The following is a 22,400-nucleotide window of genomic DNA, read 5'->3' as shown; positions in this document are numbered from 1 at the left end:
AGCGGCCTGACCTACTGTGCTCTGCCCCAGTACCTGCACTGCCTCACCTTTCTCTGTCGGGACCACCATGGCCGCTCTCCACTGGAAACCACAACCCCATCCCAGCCCCAACAGTCCTACTGCACCCCCTGCCCTGAGGTATTTCATTTATGTGTTTTTGTCTCATTAGTTTGCTCACCATCTACCCTATCCCTTCATACCCAAAAATGTATTAGGTCTCCAAGTTTAGAGTGAAAGTCTGCTGATAGCAAGGTAAAATATATTATCCAAATCTAACTGATTCCTGAGTTTTGGATAACACATAGGGAAAGTTCATAGACCAAAAGATTTATCCAAAATTTTACCCAAATCGATTCAGCTCCTGAGTTCTCATAGGGAGAATTCAGATAGTGTGATACTGAGTATTATCAGACACTTTGTATATAATTTACTGATTTTATTATTCATTTGCTAAAATCCCCCACACTAGAAAGCAAGCTCCATGAGATCAGGTGTTCTTGCCTGTCTTACCCACTGCCGTCCCCGAAGCACTTAGAACAGTGCTTAGCACACAGGAGGTTCTCAAATATTTGTTGAATGAATTAACACTTGAAAATGTGGGAGCACACAGGAAATGACAGATGTTGACGAGGATGCGGAGAAAGGGGAACCCTCCTACACTGTTAGTGGGAATGCAAACTGATGCAGCCACTCTGGAAAACAGTATGGAGGTTCCTCAAAAAGTTGAAAATAGAGCTACCCTACAACCCAGCAATTGCACTACTGGGTATTTACCCCAAAGATACAAATGTAATGATCCAAAGGGGCACCTGCACCCTAATGTTTATAGTAGTAATGTCCACAATAGCCAAACTGGGGAAAGAGCCCAGACGTCCAATGACTGATGAATGGACAAAGAAGTATGATACACACACACACACACACACAACGGACTATTACTCAGCCATCAAAAAAAATGAAATCTTGCCATCTGCAACAACGCGGATAGAACTAGAGGGTATTTCTAAGTGAAGTAAGTCAATCAGAGAAAGACAATTATCATATGATCTCACTCATATGTGGAATTTAAGAAACAAAACAGAGGAGCATAGGGGAAGGGAGTGAGAAATAAAACAACAGGAAACCAGAGAGGGAGACAAACCATAAGAGACTCTTAATCACAGGAAACAAACTGAGGGTTGCTGGAGGGGAGGGGGGTGGGGGGATGGGATAACTGGGTGATGGGCATTAAGGAAGGAATGTGATGTAATGAGCACTAGGTGTTGTACGCAACTGATGAATCTCTGAACTCTACCTCTGAAACTAATAATACACTATATGTTAATTAATTGAATTTAAAAAAAAAAAGAAAATGTGGGAGCAGAGGTTAGCAAAGTAAAGCAGGTACAGACGAAAAAAGAAAAGGGACAAGAAAAAGCACAAGGGACCACATTTGGAGGAAGAGAGAGAAGAAAGCAAAGAGAAAGAGGGAGAAGTCAGAGGAGGAAAACTAGGGAGAGGAGAGACCATGCAAGTGAAGACGAATGTGCAGTTTCTTTTTTTTTTTAAGATTTATTTATTTTAGAGAGAGAAAGAAAGAGAGAATAAGAGAGTAGGAGGAGGGGCAAAGGGAGAGGGAGAGTCCCAAGCAGACTCCCACTGAGCACAGAGCTCAACAAGGGGCTCAATTCCAGGACCCTGAGATCATGACCTGAGCCGAAATCAGGAGTCGGATGTTCAAACCCAGGCACCCCTGGAACATGCAGTTTCTAAAAGCTGCGGTCAGCAGTGTCAAGTGCTAGAGTGTCTGGAGTGCATAACTGGAAGAACAGCAGTAGCCTTGAGGTGAGCAAGTTGTTGAGGCAGAAGCGGAAGCCACATTACAAAGAATGAACATATGGGAAGGCAGTGAAAAGAATGAGAACAAAAGATGTTCTAGAAAAGCTTAGGAGAGAGGTGAGGCATCATGAGAAGGGTGTTTATTATGTTCAGTTTTCCTTTGCTTTGTCAGAATAAAAGGAAGGCTAAATCTGAGAGCAGGGCCTATGTCTGCACTGCCCACGGCTGTATCTTTGGGGCCCAGCACAAAGCCTAACAGAGAACAGGCAGGAAATAAGGAGTCTGTGCTGAGTGGACAGGGGCGTGAAAGACCAGAGCCCAAGGGGTAAAAGAAGGCCGTGGAGGGGGTGAGCACCCGCATCAGAGGCAGCCCTGAAAGGACACCGGTCCATTGTGTTCAGACACAGGAAACAAAGGAAGGGAGAGAAAAGCAGAAGAGCACTGAGGCTGTGGGGAGAGATGCCGGCAGAGCTCATGCTGAAGGGCCTTAGTGTGTTTAGCGAAGCTCAAGGAAGCATCATCTGCTCAGAGCAAGGCGGGGGGGCGGAGTGTCACTGGTGGAATCTTGGGAGGAAACATGAAATGGCTACCATCGGAAATCAGGTGGAAAGTCAACAAGAAATGAGTAAAGGGATGGTTGAATCATAATAAATAGATCAGAAGCGAACCCAGGATTACAGATTCCACCTAGGGCTCTGACCCATTATGTAGGTGATGGCACGCATTCCAGCAACCCCTTACCTGAGGTGGGCTTAGCCCACTGCAAGTCAACCTGAGCAAGGTCCTCCAGCTCCTGCTCTGCCTGAACGAGTGACACGGAGAAGATGCGGACAGACTGATAGGCCGCAGTGTTAGCCAGCTCTTTTGTGGCATTGAATATCTAGAAAAGAAACAGGAATGTCATTTCTTACACCCACCTAGTGGGTGGTCAACTATCCTACTACCTCTTAGTAAACACTGCCAACCTTCCAAGCTCCTTCTGAGCTTTCATATACCAAGACCGATCAAATAAATAACCAAAACCAGTGATGGGCTGGTCTGAGTCACCTTGATCCATCTTGATGAACTGAAACCATGAGGAATCATGTCCCCAAAGAAAGGAGAACACAGTGAAATTTGAGATCTCAAAGAGCAAGTCTGAATTAGATGAGGGTTAGGCTGAAGAAGGTCAACTATCAGTTAGACCACTGTAATATCTTTTTTTTTTTTTTAGACCACTGTAATATCTTAAAACTAAAATACTTTTATTCAGAAAAGGTATCTCATAACATAAAACCATAGCATTCTTTTCAAAATGGAGCCCAAAAGGCCAGGAGGAGGTAGATTTGTGTAATCCACAGCACATAAGAGAGGTGTCTTCAAAAGGAACACACCTGAGAAACCAGTCGACTGTAGAAGTACTGAAACATACTGAAATGTCTCACGTGCTTATATTCTCATCTCATCCTGGCAAATCACCCAAGAAAAGCATGGGAGGCATGGCAGTTTGAAAAGTGGTGTTTGGCGTGAGTGCTGAGAGCAGTCCCAAGGAAACAGACAAAGAAAAGTGTCCCATCCAAAGACATCATTTTTTCCCCAAATCCCTTTACGAAACCTCCCCAGTTGCCAAGAGTATGACAGGAATGGCTTGGAGCTTTTCTGGATGAGAACGAGTTCTACTGAGTAGCTTCCTTGTTAGTCATTCCTCTGTGAGCTTGCACAAAAGTGCTATTTCCTTCCATCCTGATTTTCCAGTTAGGTTTTTTGTTTGTTTTACAAAGAACGTATTGTAAATATACTGTTTTGGTTTGTCATGTGTGTGTTTGTTTTTTCTTGTCTTCTCTCTCTCCCTCCTGGACTAGTCTGGTTTTCCCCAAACAAAGGGCCAGCAGGAGCATCGGGAAGCCCAGTGATCGCTGGCCTCAGGGAACAAGAGCCCCAGCTGACAGGACCGCCCCAGCGAGAGGCACAGGCGGCTGGAGACTTTCCACTGGCCGCAGGCCACAGAGCGTGCAGCTGGCCCCCTCTCCCTCCCACCCAGCACGGGGAACACAGCTGGTCCTCCAGCCCCCAGTGCGAGAGAAACCGCCGCCGAGCAGCCGACTGCCCCCACAGGGCATTTCGTGAAACACGCTGCCCCTCCAATCGCCTTCTGACCGGCCACGGAGCCTGCTGTGGCCAAGAAGACGGCCAGCCGCAAACGAAATGTGTCTCGGGCTCTCCCGGGGCAGCCACGGCCGAAGTGCCCCCTGCGTACAGCCGCTCTAGCCGGCCAGGGCCACCGGTCTCCCCGCTAGCGGGACAGACGTGACAGCGGGTCTCGGGAAAATTCCATAGGAAATCCAGACCTGTTTGTTCAGAGTCTTGCCTGGCAAGCGTGCTGTAAAATAAACAGTAAAGAGTACAAACAGGCTCAAGCGCTCACAGTCTAATCTGGCAGGAAAACTGTTTTTCAGCAGCAAGTACCTGTAAAAAGTCACCTCCCTTGAAATCCGCTCGGCTCTCAGCGCCGTGGATCGTATGTTGCTGCCATGGAAACGGGGGTGAAATGCCTCCCGTCTCCCCACCCACACCGGCTTCCGCACTGACTGCGAACTCAAGTGCCTCCTCGCAGTGAGCTGCCGGCGTGGGGAGGCGGTAGGGGCGAACGAGCTACTTGCAGTGTAGACGGCTGCTAGCCCTGCGGAGCGGCGCACGGCCGCCAGGGGGGGGGGGGGGGGGGGGGGGGGGCCGGCATCCTCCTACACTACACCAAGCCCACCGAACTGGATCCCCAACCCTGGCTGGGAAAAACTTCCATTCTCAAACTCACATTTGTGTTCTATTTCAAGCCAAAACTCGAAAGCCACAGCAAGTGTTAAAAATGGGGCTGGGGGGGAGTGGGGCAGGGGGAATGCTTACTCTACCTGATGACAATTACTTCTGAAATTGGTACCCTTTCCCAATATCACCAAGCCTTCTTGATGGAAGCATTTCCTCAGGGATATTGGCAGCAAATTTAGGAATAAAGAGATTTCAGGAAGATTTTCATTTAAATGACACTTGGTTTCCCTGCTGATGAAAGGGGAAGGCTTCCTCCATCTGCTGAGATCAGATTTCATCTCATCAAACACCTCAGTGTAATTATTTTTCTACCAAGTATTTAAATGAGGATGTAAATGAATACCAAGGTATTTGAAGTCATTAAGGCTGCCGAGGCTGAGAGGGAGAACCACTGGCTCTCAAGGGACCCGCAGTTCACCATCAAAGCAGCTGCTCCCGGGTGTTCATTTTGTAACCTTTATGCCACATTCTTGAATTAATGAAGAAACGTCAAGAATCTATTTCCTCAGAGAATCTTGGCATGGGGTCTGCATGAAGGAGCAAGGCACGTGTGAGTGAGAGAGAGAGAGAGAGAGAGAGAGTGTGTGTGTGTGTGTGTGTGTGTGTGTGTGCGCGCACGCAGGGGACACGGGGGAACTTTACTTAAAAGAATTTGGACTCTATAAGTTATAGTCCCTTCTACCACAGTGTAATAGAACAGTTTTAAAGTCGAGGGAATAACTATAAATAAGCCGGCCATCATAACTCCCATGAATCTTTTATTGTTATATGGTACCAGCCCTTTTCTTCTGGATTTTGACTTCCCTACGTGTAAAGTAGGAATGTGGGGATTGCCAAGATATTGAAAACTGGGTTTCCTGTCTAACAGTGGCCAACTTCTTCTGAGCCTAACTAGAAATATCCAAGTCTTAAGACCTACCCTGACTTAGGAGGCGACAGATGAACATTGAGACTTTTCTCCATTTATACACATCTCACTCAGCGTTATAAATAACACTCAATCTTAAAATTCCACTTTACCCTAACAACAAGATGGGCATACAATCTGCCATTCCCTTCATTTGAATGCAAAGAATGGTAGGTTATAGTAGAAATCTTACCTCCTCAGAAAAGTCACGGGGAGGGGGGCAAAGAGAAGAGACAGACACCATGTGTGTACATGTGTGTACATATGTGTACGTGTGTATGTGTGTGCTGTGTGTCTGTGTTGGGAGTCTTTAGAGGAAAAGGAGCAAAAGGGACAAAGGAGGAGTCATATAAAGCATCCTTTTGATCAAAAAATAAAGTTCTGCAGAGTGTTAAGAGACTGGAAAACTAGGCTTTGGATACTGTCAGCACCTAAAATGTTGTCTTGCAAACTAAGTGCAGGATTTAAAACAAAAAAAATTTAAAAAATTAACACTTGGCTGTGTCAGAGGGAATCTTTTTTATATCCTACATCTCAGAGCTTGTAGCCTTAGTCTAATACAGAAGATGCGTAAGAGTAAATTCTAGGCAGAGAGAATGTGTTCACCCTTAACAATATCAAAATCTAATTCAGCTTGACAGAAAACGGGATGAGATCCCCTGGCATAGACTGCTATTGAGAACCTGACTGTATGGATACAAATACATCTGGTCCATGGCTTTCTGTGCAAACAGGGAACTACAATTAAAACATTAAGGAAAGTACTGTTTTCCTTAGTGAGTTAGCAGCAATCCCACTTCTATACAAAACCATGCTTTCTCTCAAGATATAAAACTTCAATTTTGCTTCCACTCACTGGTGCTAAAAGGGAGCCCCATGAAAGTTCACCTTAATAAACATTTAAATTCAAAGGTGTCCATATATTTAAGCAGGGCAGGAAGCAAGAGTAAATAAGATATCCATTATGAAGACATAAATGCAAGAATTTAGATTCTGAATTATAAAACTAATAAAAAAATGAAGTAGATATGTCCAGAGTAGGATCTTTTTAGCAGCATTATCTACTAACTGGTCAAAAAACAAAAAAGGAAAAAAAGCAATCAGGGGTAGAAGCAATAGAAGCAAAACAAGAAATCATAAAGTATATGAAAGGACTCAATTTTACAATTTTCTTTTAAGATAAATGAATTGAGATCACAGTGTCATCATAGAGATTTTTAAATCTCAAATTTAAGTATTTCTCAAAAATGGAGAAGTAAATAATGAGTAAACGGCAGGAAAATAAAAATCAACTTGAGAAGAAATTAAGTTTTAGGGGAAGAGCTGGGAAGACAATACTGTTTTCAAGTTCTTAGCCAATTAAAGGAAATAAAGTATGCAGAACATATCTATGCCAATCCATAATGCAAATTAAAGAATTTATTCCTTTGATTCCTGTTTATATAACATGACTATTGTAAACTGTGCCTTTGATAAATATTTAAGAGATTAGTTAAGTCAATATCAGTTTCCTGTTTTTATAGCTTTTTTAAAAAAATTATAGTTATTGGGTGCCTGGGTGGCTCAATTGTTAAACATCTGCCTTCAGCTCAGGTCATGATCCCAGAGTCCTGGGATCGAGTCCCACATCAGGCTCCCTGCTCAGCGGGAAGCCTGCTTCTCCCTCTCTCACTCCTCCTGCTTGTGTTCCTGATCTCGCTGTCTCTGCCTCTGTCAAATAAATAAATAAAATCTTTAAAAAAAAATAAAATAAAATAAAAAATTATAGTTATTTCATGCTCATTATAGAAAAGTAAGGACATACAGATAAGCAAAGAAAATCAATCCCAGTTTCAAGTGTGTCAAAGAACTTAAGTCAGACTAATTTCTCAGAAGTTCTGATACTGCACACAAAATTTTTACTCCTCTTTCACCAATATTTTAAGTGGATATAGTTTCAACATGTCTATGAACTTGCTAATACACTGTCCAGCCCTGATTCCAATTTAAATGAAACCACAACGGTCTCCCTTACTTTTATTTTTAAATCAGATAGCTTCCAGCAAACAAACGAAGCAAGGACAATTCTGAGGCCCAAAGCACTAACCCCATCACACCCTACCCAGAAAAGTCCAACCTCTTCATTCTAGACAGTTTTGGGGTTTAATTTGGAAAGTAGAGCTGATTTTAAAAAGAAAGCTGAGTGCTGAAGACATACAGCACCAAGGCTTTGTGTTACCACTGCTACCTTCCTAGAACACTAGTCAAAGTAAGAGGCGTGTTTTCCTTGGCAACTTTTTCCGGTGTCCTTTTTATCCAGCTTTACTTAAGAGACCTCACTCATAGTCTATCAGAGGGGCCCTATTCTCTAATAGCAACGAAGACAGGAACCCTTCAAAGTGAATTTCATCACTGACCAACACATTGGCAAGTCAGTATTCCCTTGTTCTGTCCCACTTGATTCTCCATGCACTCTATGTGCCCCATCCCTCCTTGGGAGCCGACACAGTGCTCTTCCACCCAACATTCTAGCAGGGTAAATAGCTAGTGAAGCCTCTATATAGTTATAATAAAGGAGGAGAAAAAATGCGAGGTCTCAAAATTTAAGAACAGTTCATCTTCAAAGACCATGACTGAAACAGAGAAAGAAGAACTGATGCCAACAAAAGAAAAAGCTGAGTAAAAAAAGTCATCACTGGCCTATTATTTCCCCTTTCTGTGTAAAGAAAAAACATATCTAAACCTATTAATTTGATATATGAATATATATGACACCTAACTGAAGTATCAAGATGTCTATAGCTTACCTTGAGATAGTTCACATATACACACACACACACACACAGACAAACCAAATACGGCAAAATATTAACAACTGTCGATCTAAATGATGGGTATATAGGTGTGTATGTCTTTTTTTTTTTTAAGATTTTATTTATTTATTTGACAGAGAGAGACACAGCGAGAGAGGGAACACAAGCATTGGGAGTGGGAAAGGGAGAAGCAGGCTTCCTGCCGAGCAGGGAGCCTGATGCTGGGTTCGATCCCAGGACCCTGGGATCATGACCTGAGCCGAAGGCAGATCCTTAACAACTGAGCCACCCAGGCAGCCCAAGTGTATAAGTCTCTTAACTTGTGTGTGTGCTTGAAATTTTTTATAATAAAAAGTTAAAAAAAAAATAGTGACATCTTATTTTTAGACAGCAGTTTTCAATTTATAAAGACCTTTTAGAAACAAACACAATAATTCAGTCTTTGTAAATTAGGTCCGATATAATCACTATTGTAGTACAGTCATGAAAACTAAGACATTTAACAAAATTCAACATACTTTCATGATTAAAAAAAAAACTTTCAGACAGCTAGGAATAGAGAGAAAATTCCTCAATATGATAAAAGGCATTTATGAAAAACCCATAAGTAACATCACACTCAGTGGTGAAAGAATGAAAGCTTTCCCCCTAAAACCAGGACGAGACAAGAATATCTGTTTTCACCACTACTATTCAATATTGTAACTAGAAGTTCTAGCCAGAGCTATTAGACAAGAAAAAAGAAATAAAAGGTATCCAAATAGGTAAAACTATCTCTATCCACAGAAGATATGCCCCTATATTAGAAAACCAAAAAAAAAATCCACAAGAAAGCTACCAGAACTAATAAACTAATTCAGCAGTTTCAGGGTACAAGACCAACATGCAAAAATCACTTGTTTCTATATACCAGCAATGAGCAGTCTTATGAGGAAATTAAGAAAGAAATTTCATTTATAATAGTATCAAAAAGAATTAAATACTTAGGACTAACTCTAGCAAAGGGGGTAAGATGTATATACTGAAAACTGTAAAACATTGATGAAAAAATTTAAAGATCTAAATTAATGGGAAAACATCCCTTCATATTAGGAAGGCTTAATACCATTAAAATATCAATATCACCCAAAGCAATCTACAGATTCAACACAATATCTATCAAAATTCCAACAGCCTTTTTTTGCAGAAATGGAAGAGTATATCCTCAGATTCATATGGAATTGCAAGGGACCCTGAATAGCCAAAACAATTGTGAAAAAGAAGAATAAAGTTGGAAGACTTATACTTCCCAACTTTGAAACCTTCTACAAAGCTACAGTAATTAAAACAGTACGGTATTGGCATAAGCAGAGACATATAGATCAATGAAATAAAAGAAGAAGCCCAGAAATAAACCCTCACATATATGGTCAATTGGAATTCCAAGAGTTCAACGGGGAAAGGACAGTCTTCAACAAATGATGCTGGGAGAACCGGATATCCACTTGCAAAAGAATGAAGTTAGACCTTCACCTTACACCATATATAAAAATTGACTCAAAAAAATGGATCAAAGACCTAAAACTATAAATTCTTAGAAGACAACATTGGGGAAAACCTTCATGACATTGGATTTGGCAACAATTTCACACACAGACAACAAAAAATTAATAAATAAATAAACTATTATAAACTATAATTAATAATAACTAATTAATAAACTAGACGTCACCAAAATTAAGGACTTTTGTGTATCAAAGGGCACTCTCAAGAAAGTGAAATGACAACCTACAGAATGTGAAAATATTTGCAAATCAAATATCTGAAAAGTGATTAATATCTACAATATATAAATAATTCCTACAATTCAACAACAAACAACCCAATTGAAAAATGGGCAAGGAACTCAAACAGACATTTCTCCAAAGAAGATATATAAATGGCCAATAAGTACATGAAATAACACTCAACATCATTAATCATTAGGGAAATACAAATAAACCACAATGAAATACCACTTCATATCTGAGGCTATAATAAAAAAAATTTTTTTAATTAAAAAAAAAACTGGAAAAGGGGTGCCTGGGTGGCTCAGTCAGTTAAGCGTCTGCCTTTGGCTCAGGTCATGATCCCAGGGTCCTGGAATTCAGCCCCGCGTCGGGCTCCCTGCTCAGCGGGGAGCCTGCTTCTCCCTCTCCCTCTGCCTGCCGCTCCCCCTGCTTGTGCTCTCTCTCTCTCTGTCAAATAAATGAATAAAATCTTAAAAAAAAAACAACTGGAAAGCAACACGTGTTAAAGAAATTGAAACCTTTGCAGATTGCTGGTAGGAACATAAAATAGTACAGGCACTATGGAAAAATGGTTTGGTGGTTCCTCAAAAGTTAAACATAGAACTAACAGATGATCCAGCAATTTCACTCATAGGTATATATCCAAAAGAACTAAAAGCAGGGACTGGAACAGATATCTATAGAACGATATTCATAGCAGCATCATTCACAAGAGCCAAAAGACAGAAAGCACCCAAGTGTCCATCAACAGAAGAATGGATAAACAAAATGTGGCATAAAAAGGGACAAAATTTCAATATATGCTACAACACGGATAGACCTTGAAAACATTATACTTAGTAAAATAAGTCAGACACAGAAGGACAAAGATTGCACGATTCCATCTACAATAGCATCTAAAAAAAAAAGAAAGAAAGGAAGATGCTTTCTACAAGAAAAACAAACAAACAAACAAACTAAATAAATAAATAAAAGAATTGAATACTTAGGAATAAATCTAGCCAGGGAGGTAAGAGACTTGTACACTGAAAAATGAGGTACAAGAATAGGCAAATTCATAGAGAGAAAGCAGAACAGAGGTTACCAGGGGCTGGAAGAGGGAGAAAAGGAGGAGTTCTTGTTTAATGGGCACAGAGTTTATGTTGGGGATGATGAAAAAATTTTGAGTATAGATACGAGTGACAGGTATACACAGGACTGTGAATATATTTAACGCCACTGAGTTGTACACTTAGCAATGGTTAAAATGATAAATATGATGTTATATTCATTTTAACCACGATTGTTTTAAAAAGCACGTTTTGAAAACAAAGTCTCAGAAATACAGTGATTTGCTCCAAGTCGTACAACTGGTAAAAGGCAAAGCCAACATTCAGTCTCAATTTGTTAAATCTCCATGACAACAAAAGACATGTATTCTATCAGATGCAGAGCTTGAAACAAAATCTAATTGTTTTGATTTCCTAGGCTCTCTCCAGAAGCTCATCTTCTAAAACCTATCATAAAGAAGAGTAATCTACTTTGTCTTCAATTTGATATGAAATCTGCCTGACCATCAGGTACTCCAGCTTCTGCCTTTAGCTCAGGAAGGGGAGGAGAGAGTGCCCCGCACCCTTACAGTGCACTAGGCGTGATTAAGAAAGCAGGCTCTGGAGTCACATTACCTGGATCCTCTATTAACTGTGTGACCTTAAGCAGGTAATTTAATCTCCGTGGGCCAGTGTCCTCATCTGTGAGATGAATGGTATTCATCTCATAAAGTTGTTAAGTCAAATTAATTATTACATGCCAAACACTTAGCACAGATCTTGGCCCCTGGTAAAAAAGAAGGTTTCTACCTCCTTCTTGCCCCCTTCTTCCTTCTTCTTTTTCTTCTTCTTCATCATCATCAACATTATTTATTAACACTGAGCCCCTACAAATTACCTGGGAAACCGTCATCTGCATGTTACTTTGCCCACTGCAAAGCCAGACATCTCCAAATAAGACATCATGAACTCTCAGGGTGATGTTCTTTGTCCCGAAAGTCTGCTGTGCCATCACCTTGTAAGGTCCACCAGGCTTCATAGGATCCAGTACCACCATCCAGCTGTGAGAGTGTGCTGAAATGATTAAGAGGCTCCAAGGAATTAATCAATCAATTAAAATGAAATTAAAGCCCAATCCTGCCATGCATCATACTCATTTGTGGCTAAACCCAGCCATTGTGATTAACTAAATGCAAAGATACAAAGATTGGCCAAATTTCACACAAGCAAATAGAGATAACAAAAGCAGCAGAATTTCTATCCTTAATCTGTACCAGTCCCTCCTTCCTTGCAACTGAAGCATTTACAGGAAAAATAAATCACCCAGTTATCATCCTAAATGAGAACAGACAAAAATATACTGAGATTAAAATTCAGGGAGTTTAATTAAAAAAAATAAAATAGAAATTCTTATTATACTATCCAACTGTCAATATTAATAGAATCATAATCTAATAGATTTACACAGTGCCCCCAAACTAATCTGTAATTATATAATCAAATGTGAACACAGGTTAGAGAAAATCATTTACAATCTGGAACTTTCCCCTTTACTTGATGGTGTCATCCTCGTCATCAATCCCCCACCCACTCCCCATGTCGCTTCCAAAGATTAATGCTACCTTTGGGTCTGGGTTCTCCAGACTCACAGGTGAGCAGAGAAAGTGACATATGAAGAAGGAGTAGGAGCATACAAATTAATCTCTATGAAGAAGATATTTAGATGTGCCCAATTAATTATTTTCAGAGTTATTTACCAGACTCAAGGTTTTCGGACTCAATTAGGGAGATGAAAAAGCTATCCAAGACCCTTTTTCAGAAATTCATAGCATATTCCTTAGGAACCACCCCCCTACCACCTTCCTACCTCTCACCCACTCATACCACCACCACTGCCAACATCATACTCAGAAACTTAGGGAAAATATCTTCAAAATGGCAAAATTATGCCTCAGAGAACCAAACAACATGAATAAAGTTGAAGAAACGAGAGTGAAAAAAAATAAAGAAAACAGAGAAATGATCATTTTAGAATAAATATTCTTGGCCCAATGCCAAAGAATACAAAATATTTTCTAATTTGTGCCCGTCAGATTAATGTTAATTCAACGGGGAAAAAATGGTAAGAACTGGAAATGGAGCATGCTGAAGTTATCACAGCAACCGGTAAAAAAATAAGAATGATAAAAATACTATCCAAGTGCCTACTATGTTCTATTGTGCTAAGTTCTTTCCAATCAGCAAAAGCTAAGCAGGAGCATGAGAGGTCCAGATGCACGACAGGAGATTCGTAAAAGCTCAAACCACACGGGGTTGCTCAGTCTTGGGGAAGATGTCCAAAAGCCTCAAGGCATCAGCAAAAGGGTACACGCTTGCTCCTCTCCTAAGTACAACCGACTGAGATTGCTACTCCCCTCCCTTAGAGGTCAATTAAAGCCAGGTCCAAATGGTCGCTAGTGTTTTTACACCACCGATGGCCAAACATCAACATATTAAATGCATAATTCACCTAAAGCGGAAAAATCACTGTTTTGGAAACAGTGGGCAGCTCACGCAGACAGTGTCGCACAGGTGTGATATGCACCATATGGCTCACGCTTCTGAGCAGACAGACACTCCAATCTGTCCCAACTACAGTCTTGCCAAGGTCTTCCCAGGCTTCTTGCACGGACATATCTTCCTAAAGCTCTGTCCTTCTGCCACCAATATTACTCCTCTATTGATGAGGAAGTCAAAAGACTTAGGCAGGACTTTTTTTTTAGCTTTCTACTACTATACAATCTATTCCTACTTGCTAGTATTTATTGGATCTTACACTTGGCCTCAATTACGCAATATGGCTGGTGAAGTAAATGGCCTTCACCAGCACTTCTTTTTTTTTTTTAAACATTTATTTATTTGACAGAGAGAAACACAGCGAGAGAGGGAACACAAGCAGGGGGAGTGGGAGAGGGAGAAGCAGGCTTCTCGCTGAGCAGAGAGCCCGATGCGGGGCTCGATCCCAGGACCCCGGGACCATGACCTGAGCCAAAGGCAGACGCTTAACCGACTGAGCCACCCAGGCGTCCCTCACCAGCACTTCTGAAACGTTTTGCTGCCCAGCAACAAAAAGACAAATAAGGGGAAGGTGAGACATTTGGACAAGAGATGGCAACACCGTCCTACTACAGCAGGAGGATGAGCTCCTTCTAGCACCTGAATAGTCTGAAGAGGACTAGGGATCCAGAGCTGAGCCTTAGTCCCAAGAACTACTCTCCTGAGGAAAACTCTCAGCTCCCTCAAAGACCTTGGAGAACTTCCTCTGCCCTACTCAAGTTCTCTTAGTTTCAAGCAGTTTTCCTCTCCCACTTGATAAAAGAAAAATAAACTCTGACACAATAATGAGGGTTGAATAAAGTTGCCTGCCCAGGAATGCAGGGGAAACCGGACCCACTGCAGAGAGCTGACTAGGGGTCAAACTAACTCAGAAACAATTCGGTTAAAACAATGAGGATTCCCTCCCCAGTCAAAGGATATACAAAGGAGAGCAACCCCCATAAAGGCTGCTTCTTAGACTAAAGGCAAGGGTGGGATGACAAAGGCAAAAGTCACCGTTTCCCAAGGCAAATTGATTGGTCCTTGGCTGGCAGCTCAGGACTGGCTGGATAAAGCGGAGCTCACCAAAGGATGATGAAATCCACTTACAGTTTTTAGAAACTGTGTGGACCCACCAAGTCCATTACGTTGAATCCAAATAATAAAACTGAGTCATTGACTACCAGGAGTTGGAAGTTCACCATCCAGCTGGCTTTCTGCTGATCCTGATGGGCTTTCTGGGCAACAGCTACTCTGGTTCCTCCTTCTGGGCCCTCATCACCTGCCATCTTACCACCTGTCTTACCAATCCAGGCCCAGGTTTCTGTAAATTCTCATTTTTGTTGCATTCATCTCTCTGCTTCCTCGCATTCTTTCTTCTCCCATCGGGGAAGATTCATGTCCTTCCTTCATTACAGAATGTCTTAGAATGCTTACCGTGTGCCAGGCACTCCATCAAGTAAACCGCAGATAGTAAACCCCAGCCCTGAGTTACACCAACCAGAAAGCCATGCAACCTGATTAGGGACTTATGTTTCCATGTCCAATGGTGAGTGTATCTGGTGGCCTATTTGTTCCTGTCCCTCTTCTCTTCATACTCCGGCCAAGAGCTTAGGTAAAGAACTCTCTTCAGGGGCGCCTGGGTGGCTCAGTCAGTGAAGCATCTGCCTCTGGCTCAGGTCATGATCCCAGGGCCCTGGGATCAAGCCCCATATCAGGCTCCCTGCTCAGTGGGAAGCCTGCTTCTCCCTCTCCTGCTCCCCCTGCTTGTGTTCCCTCTCTGGTTTTCTCTCGCTCTGTCAAATAAATAAAATCTTTAAAAAAAAAAAAAGAACTCTCTTCATTTTTCTCTCTCCACCTCCCTGACCAACCCCCACCTCAAAAATCAGAAGAACAAATCATCAAAGGGAAAAAAATTAAAGGAATTTGTCTAAAGACATGATTAGTCATAAAGGGCTTTCATGCTTTTTTTCCTTTTTGCTATTCACATCAGATGTTAATTATTTTTCAGGTTATTGTGCCAAATCTCAGATGCCAAGAGAAAAAGGAAAATTATCCATGACCTTTCCCTTCCCCAAAGGAAAAGCCTACAGCTGAAAGAAGCAGCCCTGTTCGCTTCTTCCCTCACAAAACCCTGGCACTTCACCAGCTGCAAATCAGTTCAATGATTTGTGGAAGTGACTGGGAGATCTTAGTGCCCAAACTTCCCCTTGACAACCTGCAATTATTCTGTATAAAGTTCATGTCCACCGCCACCCAATATGAATGTAAAAAGAAAAAAAAATCTTGAATATTTTTCTAGAGATAAAACCGTTTATGCAAGTTGTTTAAATGATAGAATCTATGGCAGACACACCCTAAGGTGACACCCCATAAGTCACACTCTTATATAATCCCCTTCCCCTCAATGCAAGCAGAATCTGTGATTTGCTTCCAACCAACAGAAAATGGCATGGGGGAGGAGATGTCATTCTTGTGATGATTAGGTTACATTATATGGAAAAGATAAAGGAGTTTTGCAGATGGAACTAAAGTTCCTAATCAGTTGACTTTGAGTTAATAAAAAGGGAGATTTCCTCAGGTGGGCCCGACCCTAATAAGGTGAGCCCTTTAAAATAAAGGTCTCAAGATCGGAGATTTGAAACAGCAGAGATGCTTCCACAAATGCTATAGGCATAAGGAAATGAATCTGCCTGCAACCTACAGGATCCTGAGGTGGATAATTCCCTAGTCAAGCTTCCAGATGAGAACACAGCCCAGCCAACACTTGATTTCAGTCTTGTGAGACTCTGAGCAGAGAACCCAACTGAGTGATGGCCCAGGCTTCAGATCTCTAGAAACTGTGTCATGACAAAAACGTGTTCTTGTAAGCACCTAAGTTTGTGGTAATTTATTATGTAGCATAGAAAAGGAATATGCATGCTAACACTGCAACCAGGAGCTTTTTGCTTCTCTAAGGGGTTTAAGCTTTTTGGAATTTTCTAAGTTAGAGAAAATATCTCTACTTACCTCAGTCATGATGACAAATCCAGACACACCCTCATTTTACCACCCTCCATGTATCCCCCACGTGTATCAGAGTGAGAGGATATACCTTATCCTCCCCCATTTTATTCCTTGTGTTTGAAAGAATCATCATGCATCATTTGACAATATGTTTTGAATAGGCCCAGTACCTGACCCATATTCCCAATCATCCCTCAAGTTCTAATTTTCCCAAAGCTTGAGTGTCAGTCTGCTGGACAAGAACCTTCATGCTGTTAATTCCATTTTGTTATGGGCACCCAGGGGACTGATTATAGGTAATAAGTTAAATATTAACAGAGACAGGGCGCCTGGGTGGCTCAGTTGGTTAAGCGACTGCCTTCGGCTCAGGTCATGATCCCAGGGTCCTGGGATCGAGTCCCACATCAGGCTCCCAGCTCAGCAGGAAGCCTGCTTCTCCCTCTCCCACTCCCCCTGCTTGTGTTCCTGCTCTCGCTGTCTCTGTCTCTGTCAAATAAATAAATAAAATCTTTAAATATTAACAGAGACAGAGTGACAAATTGAGATAGTCTAGCTGAAAATCCCAGAGTCCTCATCAAAATTTAGATAGAAATCAACCCTCCAATATACCCTGTAGTGTTTCCTTTGAGAAACATTTTCTTTGCTGCCCTATAAAATTTCCTACGTGTCTACCTCCTTCACTCCAAATAATACTTTATCCATTTTGCTTCATGTGCAGAACAGAGCAAGACGCCCCTATTGGTAGGTTTATGGATCTACATAAAATAAATATCTTTCTTCTCTACCTAGCAAATGTGGAGAGCTGAATAAATAGATCTACCCCCACTGCTACCAATAACCATCCCTTTTCCTGTGAAATTACCATCAACAGTCCATGAATCACTTGGTTCCCTTAAGTTGCTGCTGGATATTTTAACTTCAAATGACACATCACTTTGCAGTAAAGCAACGGAAGCATTACTTAAACCAAAAGTACCAAATGTGAAAGGACAGCATGAGAGAGTGAGTTCCTGGAGGATGGGCACAATTTGTATTCTTCTTTGTATTTTCTAGGGTTTCAGGGTTTTATACACAATAAACCCTTAGTTGATGTTTATAGGACTGAACTCAAGACAACTGAGCAAGTTCACTATCACCACGAAGGAAAAGAAAGGCTCAGCCCCTAATCATTACCTTTTATACCTTGTTGTCACTACCTATCCTCCTGCCTCATCTCTGGCCATTCCAAATATTGGTCCTACAATAGCCATGGAGGGAGAAAAAACTAAAAATTTTTAAAAATCTGAAATGCTATATATATGGGCAGAACAGAGCAAGATGCCCCTATAAGTAGGTTTATGGATCTACATAAAATAAATACCTTTCATGGAACTGGAGGGTATTATGCTGAGCGAAATAAGTCAAACAGAGAAAGACATGTATCACATGACCTCATTGATATGAGGAATTCTTAATCTCAGGAAACAAACTGAGGGTTGCTGGAGTGGGGGGGGGGGGGGGGGGGGATGGGGTGGCTGGGTGATAGACATTGGGGAGGGTATGTGCTCTGGTAAGCGCTGTGAATTGTGCAAGACTGTTGAATCACAGATCTGTACCTCTGAAACAAATAATGCAATATATATTAAGAAAAAAAAAAGAAGAAGATAGCAGGAGGGGAAGAATGAAGGGGGCGGAATCGGAGGGGGAGACGAACCATGGGAGACGATGGACTCTGAAAAACAAACTGAGGGTTCTAGAGGGGAGGGGGGTGGGAGGATGGGTTAGCCGGTGATGGGTATTAAAGAGGGCACGTTCTGCATGGAGCACTGGGTGTTATGCACAAACAATGAATCATGGAACACTACATCAAAAACTAATGATGTAATGTATGGTGATTAACATAACAATAAAAATTAAAAATAAATAAATAAATACCTTTCTTTTGTACCAAGCAAATGTGGAGAGCCTAATAAACATATATAAAGTATATATATATATATGTACACACACATACATATGTATATACGTATATATATGCATACACACACACACATCTTCTGTATCTGCCATTAGAGTACTATTTAGTCTCTGTCTCCTAAATATTTATTGGTATGTTAATTATTGGCACCAAGGAAATCCTATTTATTGTATTTAAACTACAGCGGTTCTTTGGACTTCTAAATCGACATCATTTACTGAGATTACCAGTATTTACACTCTGTGCTGTTAATTTCTGAGATAGACAAAACACAAAAAGAAAGAACTGCTCATCTGTTGAATTGAACTCATCTTCATTTTATCCTACAGGCCACCAGCAGCATTTAAATCTAACAGAAAACAACTTCTCAATCAGCTTAAGCTTCCCTTTTAACTCTTCTAGTCTCACCCAGTAACATTCTTACCTCAAACAGTGTTACAATCCAAGAACTGGAAGCACTCACCTTGCATCTGTGGCTGGTACACAGTAGTTAAAAATGTCTGTTGAATGGAAATGAATTTCAAAGAGCCTGCACCAGGGTTTGGATCACTCTCAACTGGATATTGACAGAACTGATCAGGCAATCTTTGTTTTCAAGGGCCAAAAGAATGTCCACAAGCTTCCTGGTCGTATATACTCAAGTCACTGCTCCAACCACCAACTCCCACATTCACCGCACTGCTCTCCACGGAAGCCTCCTTCCCCACCTGTCTCTCACCTTCCACACCCCACAACTATATCGCTACCTCTGACGGAGATCTGACCCAGTCTCCACTTGACCCAGCCCTGACTGTGGCCTCCTGCCTCTAGTAACTTCCAGCTACGCTCCTCCCCGTGCTATCTTACACAGCTTTATCTCTTCTGGACAGAGAATCCTTTGTAGGACCTGTCTGCCCATGGAGGCTTCTGGTTCTCACCTTCTTGAACATCGTTGCGGCCACTAGTTCGGGTCAGGCCTTCACTGTCTATTGCCTGAATCTCATAATAACTGGCTAACAGTGCCCACCACCTCTACTCTTACTGATCTCCAATCCACTTTCCACAGTGCTGCCAGGGTCGTCTTTCCAAAATACAAATCCAACTGAGTTATTTTGCTACTTAAAATCCAAAAATCCCAATTAGAATATACACTCCTTAGCAGTGACAGACAAGCGCTCCTGCATTTCCAACCTTCGTCCGCCGGCAGGCACATACCCCGGTGCTCAAGCCCACCACCCTGCTTGCCATTTCTCCAAGGACCCGTGCTCACTCGTGCCTCCATGCTTCCGTCCAGGCTATGCCCCCTACCTGGTTTGCCCTACTCATCTTTAAAGATAAACCTTAGGCTAAGTGAATTATCTCTCCTAAGCACTCCCAGAGCACACTGCACTTCCAGACTGTGGCACCTAACGCACTCACCTGTCATCAATTATTATTTTTCTCTCTCCTCCCCTAATCTGTAAGCTTCCTTAGAGAGAGACCACATCTATCTTGCTAATTACTGTATCATTTGATAAATATTTGACTGACTAAATACAATAATAATAATAATAGTGGCAGCTAACATTTATTCAGTACTTCCTATGTGCCTGGCACCGTTCTAAGTACTTTACACATGTTAACTCATGTAATCCTCGCACTAATCCTAAATATCATTATTATCTCCACTTTACAAATAAGGAAATTGTGACTCAGAGACATTAAATAACATGCCCGAGGTTATATAGTCATAACATGACAGAGTCAGAACCTGAAGCCAGGAATCCAGAGCCTAGGTTCTTCAGCCCTCCTCCATACCGCCTCTCCATTTACGGTTCAGTTCAAATGGCACCTTCTGTGGAAACCGTCTCTTACCATCCAATCTGAGTTAGATGTTTCTCTTCTGCATCCCATGATACCATATATAACACCTGCCTCATAGTATTGATCACGCTGCACTTGATGACTTGGTGTCTCTTCCCATTATTCCATGAGATCCTGGAGGGCAGGGACTTTGACTCTGTCTTGATTTCCTTTGTATCCCCAGGGCCCAACACACGGTAAATACTCAAATTTTTATGGATGGATGAATAAATGGATGACTGGGATAACCTGAGCTGGAGCCTAAGCATTCATTTCCAGATTATCCAGCAGGTGGCAGAAGAAGACAAAAGCTGAACAAAGGACCAGCCGCCTTACCTTTCACATTTGTCACCTTCTTCATGATGGCTTCCTGCTGTTGGTACAGAGTCACTGTCACGGTGGCCCCTGATGTGCCATAGCCCCAAATCACTGCCCCGGCAGGCTCCTTCTGCAGCACCATGTAATTATTGATGTATGAGGCGAAGCGAAAACCAACATCTAAAAAATGTAACAAACACTTAGAAGAGCATCATTGGGACATTCATCACCAGTTGAAGCTGCTTAAACAGCAAGGAACATAAAGTCTTTACACAGGGCAATTTGAATATATCCAGTCCTTTTCATCTTCTAAAACTAGATCTTATTCCTTCTAATTAGGTGAGTGACCTAACAAGAACAGTTGCCAAAGACATGCAGCATAGTACACGGTGACCAATAAAAGGAAAACTCAAAGAGCCTAGGGCAACCAATGTGCCACCAGCCTGCTCCCCCTCAGAGCTCTTGACCTGCCTTTGCCCTTGGGCTTGGCCCTGATGCTTCACTCTCTCCTCCCCCCAATTGCTAACACGCTCCTCTTATACACCCCACAGATGGTATTTATGAGAAAAATAAACCACTTCCTTCCCCTACTTTCCATTACCACGCCCACTCCTTGTTGCTGGTAATAAAGAAACCTGCCACTCTCCAACACAGCCTTCCCTATCTTTCCCCCTACTCTTTATCTCCCTTTTTGCATCCTACCAGTGTCGATTTCCCACAAATAATTCCCCTGTGGTTTTTTTTGACAACCCACTGAAAATTCTAAATAAGCATTTATGAATATCTGCAATGTCTCCTTCCTTCTAAGGTAAATACAGATAAATAAGATGAAATAATAAGGTCAGTGAGAAATAGAAGGTCAAAATGTCAGAACGAAGGTCTTCCATCTCAATTTTACCCATTTCACAAGCTAAATTATATAAAAAGCACAAGAAGGAGAGCACTTGAAACTGTAGATTCTATTCTAGAGTCACTAACAAGACTGAATAAGAACTCACTTTAACGAGATCATTCCTATTTTTAACATGCAGCCTATATTGAAGTATTTTATTAATAACAAGCATCTATCCAAATTATCCCAGTGAGTTCCTCATCAAAACTTAACAAGGGGGAAAAAAAAAACTTCTTAAGTTATGTCCCAATTTGTCTGAACAAAACAGACTAAAATCCCTAGAAGAAAATAATTAACAAAGTTAAGATTTTTTTTTAAGGGCTTTAAACAAAAATGATAGGCAGGAAAGAGAATGAGAACTAACAAGGTTGACATTTTCCTCCCTGGAAGCTACCAATAAGGATGGCCCCTTAGGCTACGCTTAACAGGGCAGTAGAGTTAATGGGGTCTCCTACACAGATCTGGTAGCCTATTTGTCCTGTGCTGTGAATAACAGCCCAGTCGCTAAACATCCTCTGCTCTCCCTCTCTCATGAGTTTTAGTTCCATCATAAAACCGACATGACAACCAAAGATCATCCAGAAGGCTATATAATGGGCTGGAGACGCACAGCTACCACAAGCAAAATGCTCTAAGAAGAGACTCTAACACCGCACAATTGCATAAGCAGGTTGGCAGCATGCTGGAGGGAAGGGGAGAGGCACATGTGTGGGAGG

General features: G+C 41.7%; 1 protein-coding gene across 1 annotated transcript in view; it reads right to left on the bottom strand.

The window, feature by feature from the left end:
- The window catches only part of SIAE (sialic acid acetylesterase), a 38,436-nt gene that overhangs the window by 13,593 nt on the left and 2,443 nt on the right, over positions 1-22,400 (bottom strand). Inside the window, exons 2-4 of the mRNA XM_021696464.1 lie at positions 20,811-20,972; positions 12,015-12,190; positions 2,560-2,698 (exon numbers count right to left, since the gene is read on the bottom strand). Coding sequence (XP_021552139.1) covers positions 2,560-2,698; positions 12,015-12,190; positions 20,811-20,972 — 477 coding nt within the window. The remainder of the gene's footprint in view (positions 1-2,559; positions 2,699-12,014; positions 12,191-20,810; positions 20,973-22,400) is intronic.

This window comes from Neomonachus schauinslandi, chromosome 11, assembly GCF_002201575.2.
Source record: "Neomonachus schauinslandi chromosome 11, ASM220157v2, whole genome shotgun sequence".
Taxonomy (NCBI): domain Eukaryota; kingdom Metazoa; phylum Chordata; class Mammalia; order Carnivora; family Phocidae; genus Neomonachus; species Neomonachus schauinslandi.
This window is presented reverse-complemented; position numbering and strand designations above follow the sequence as displayed.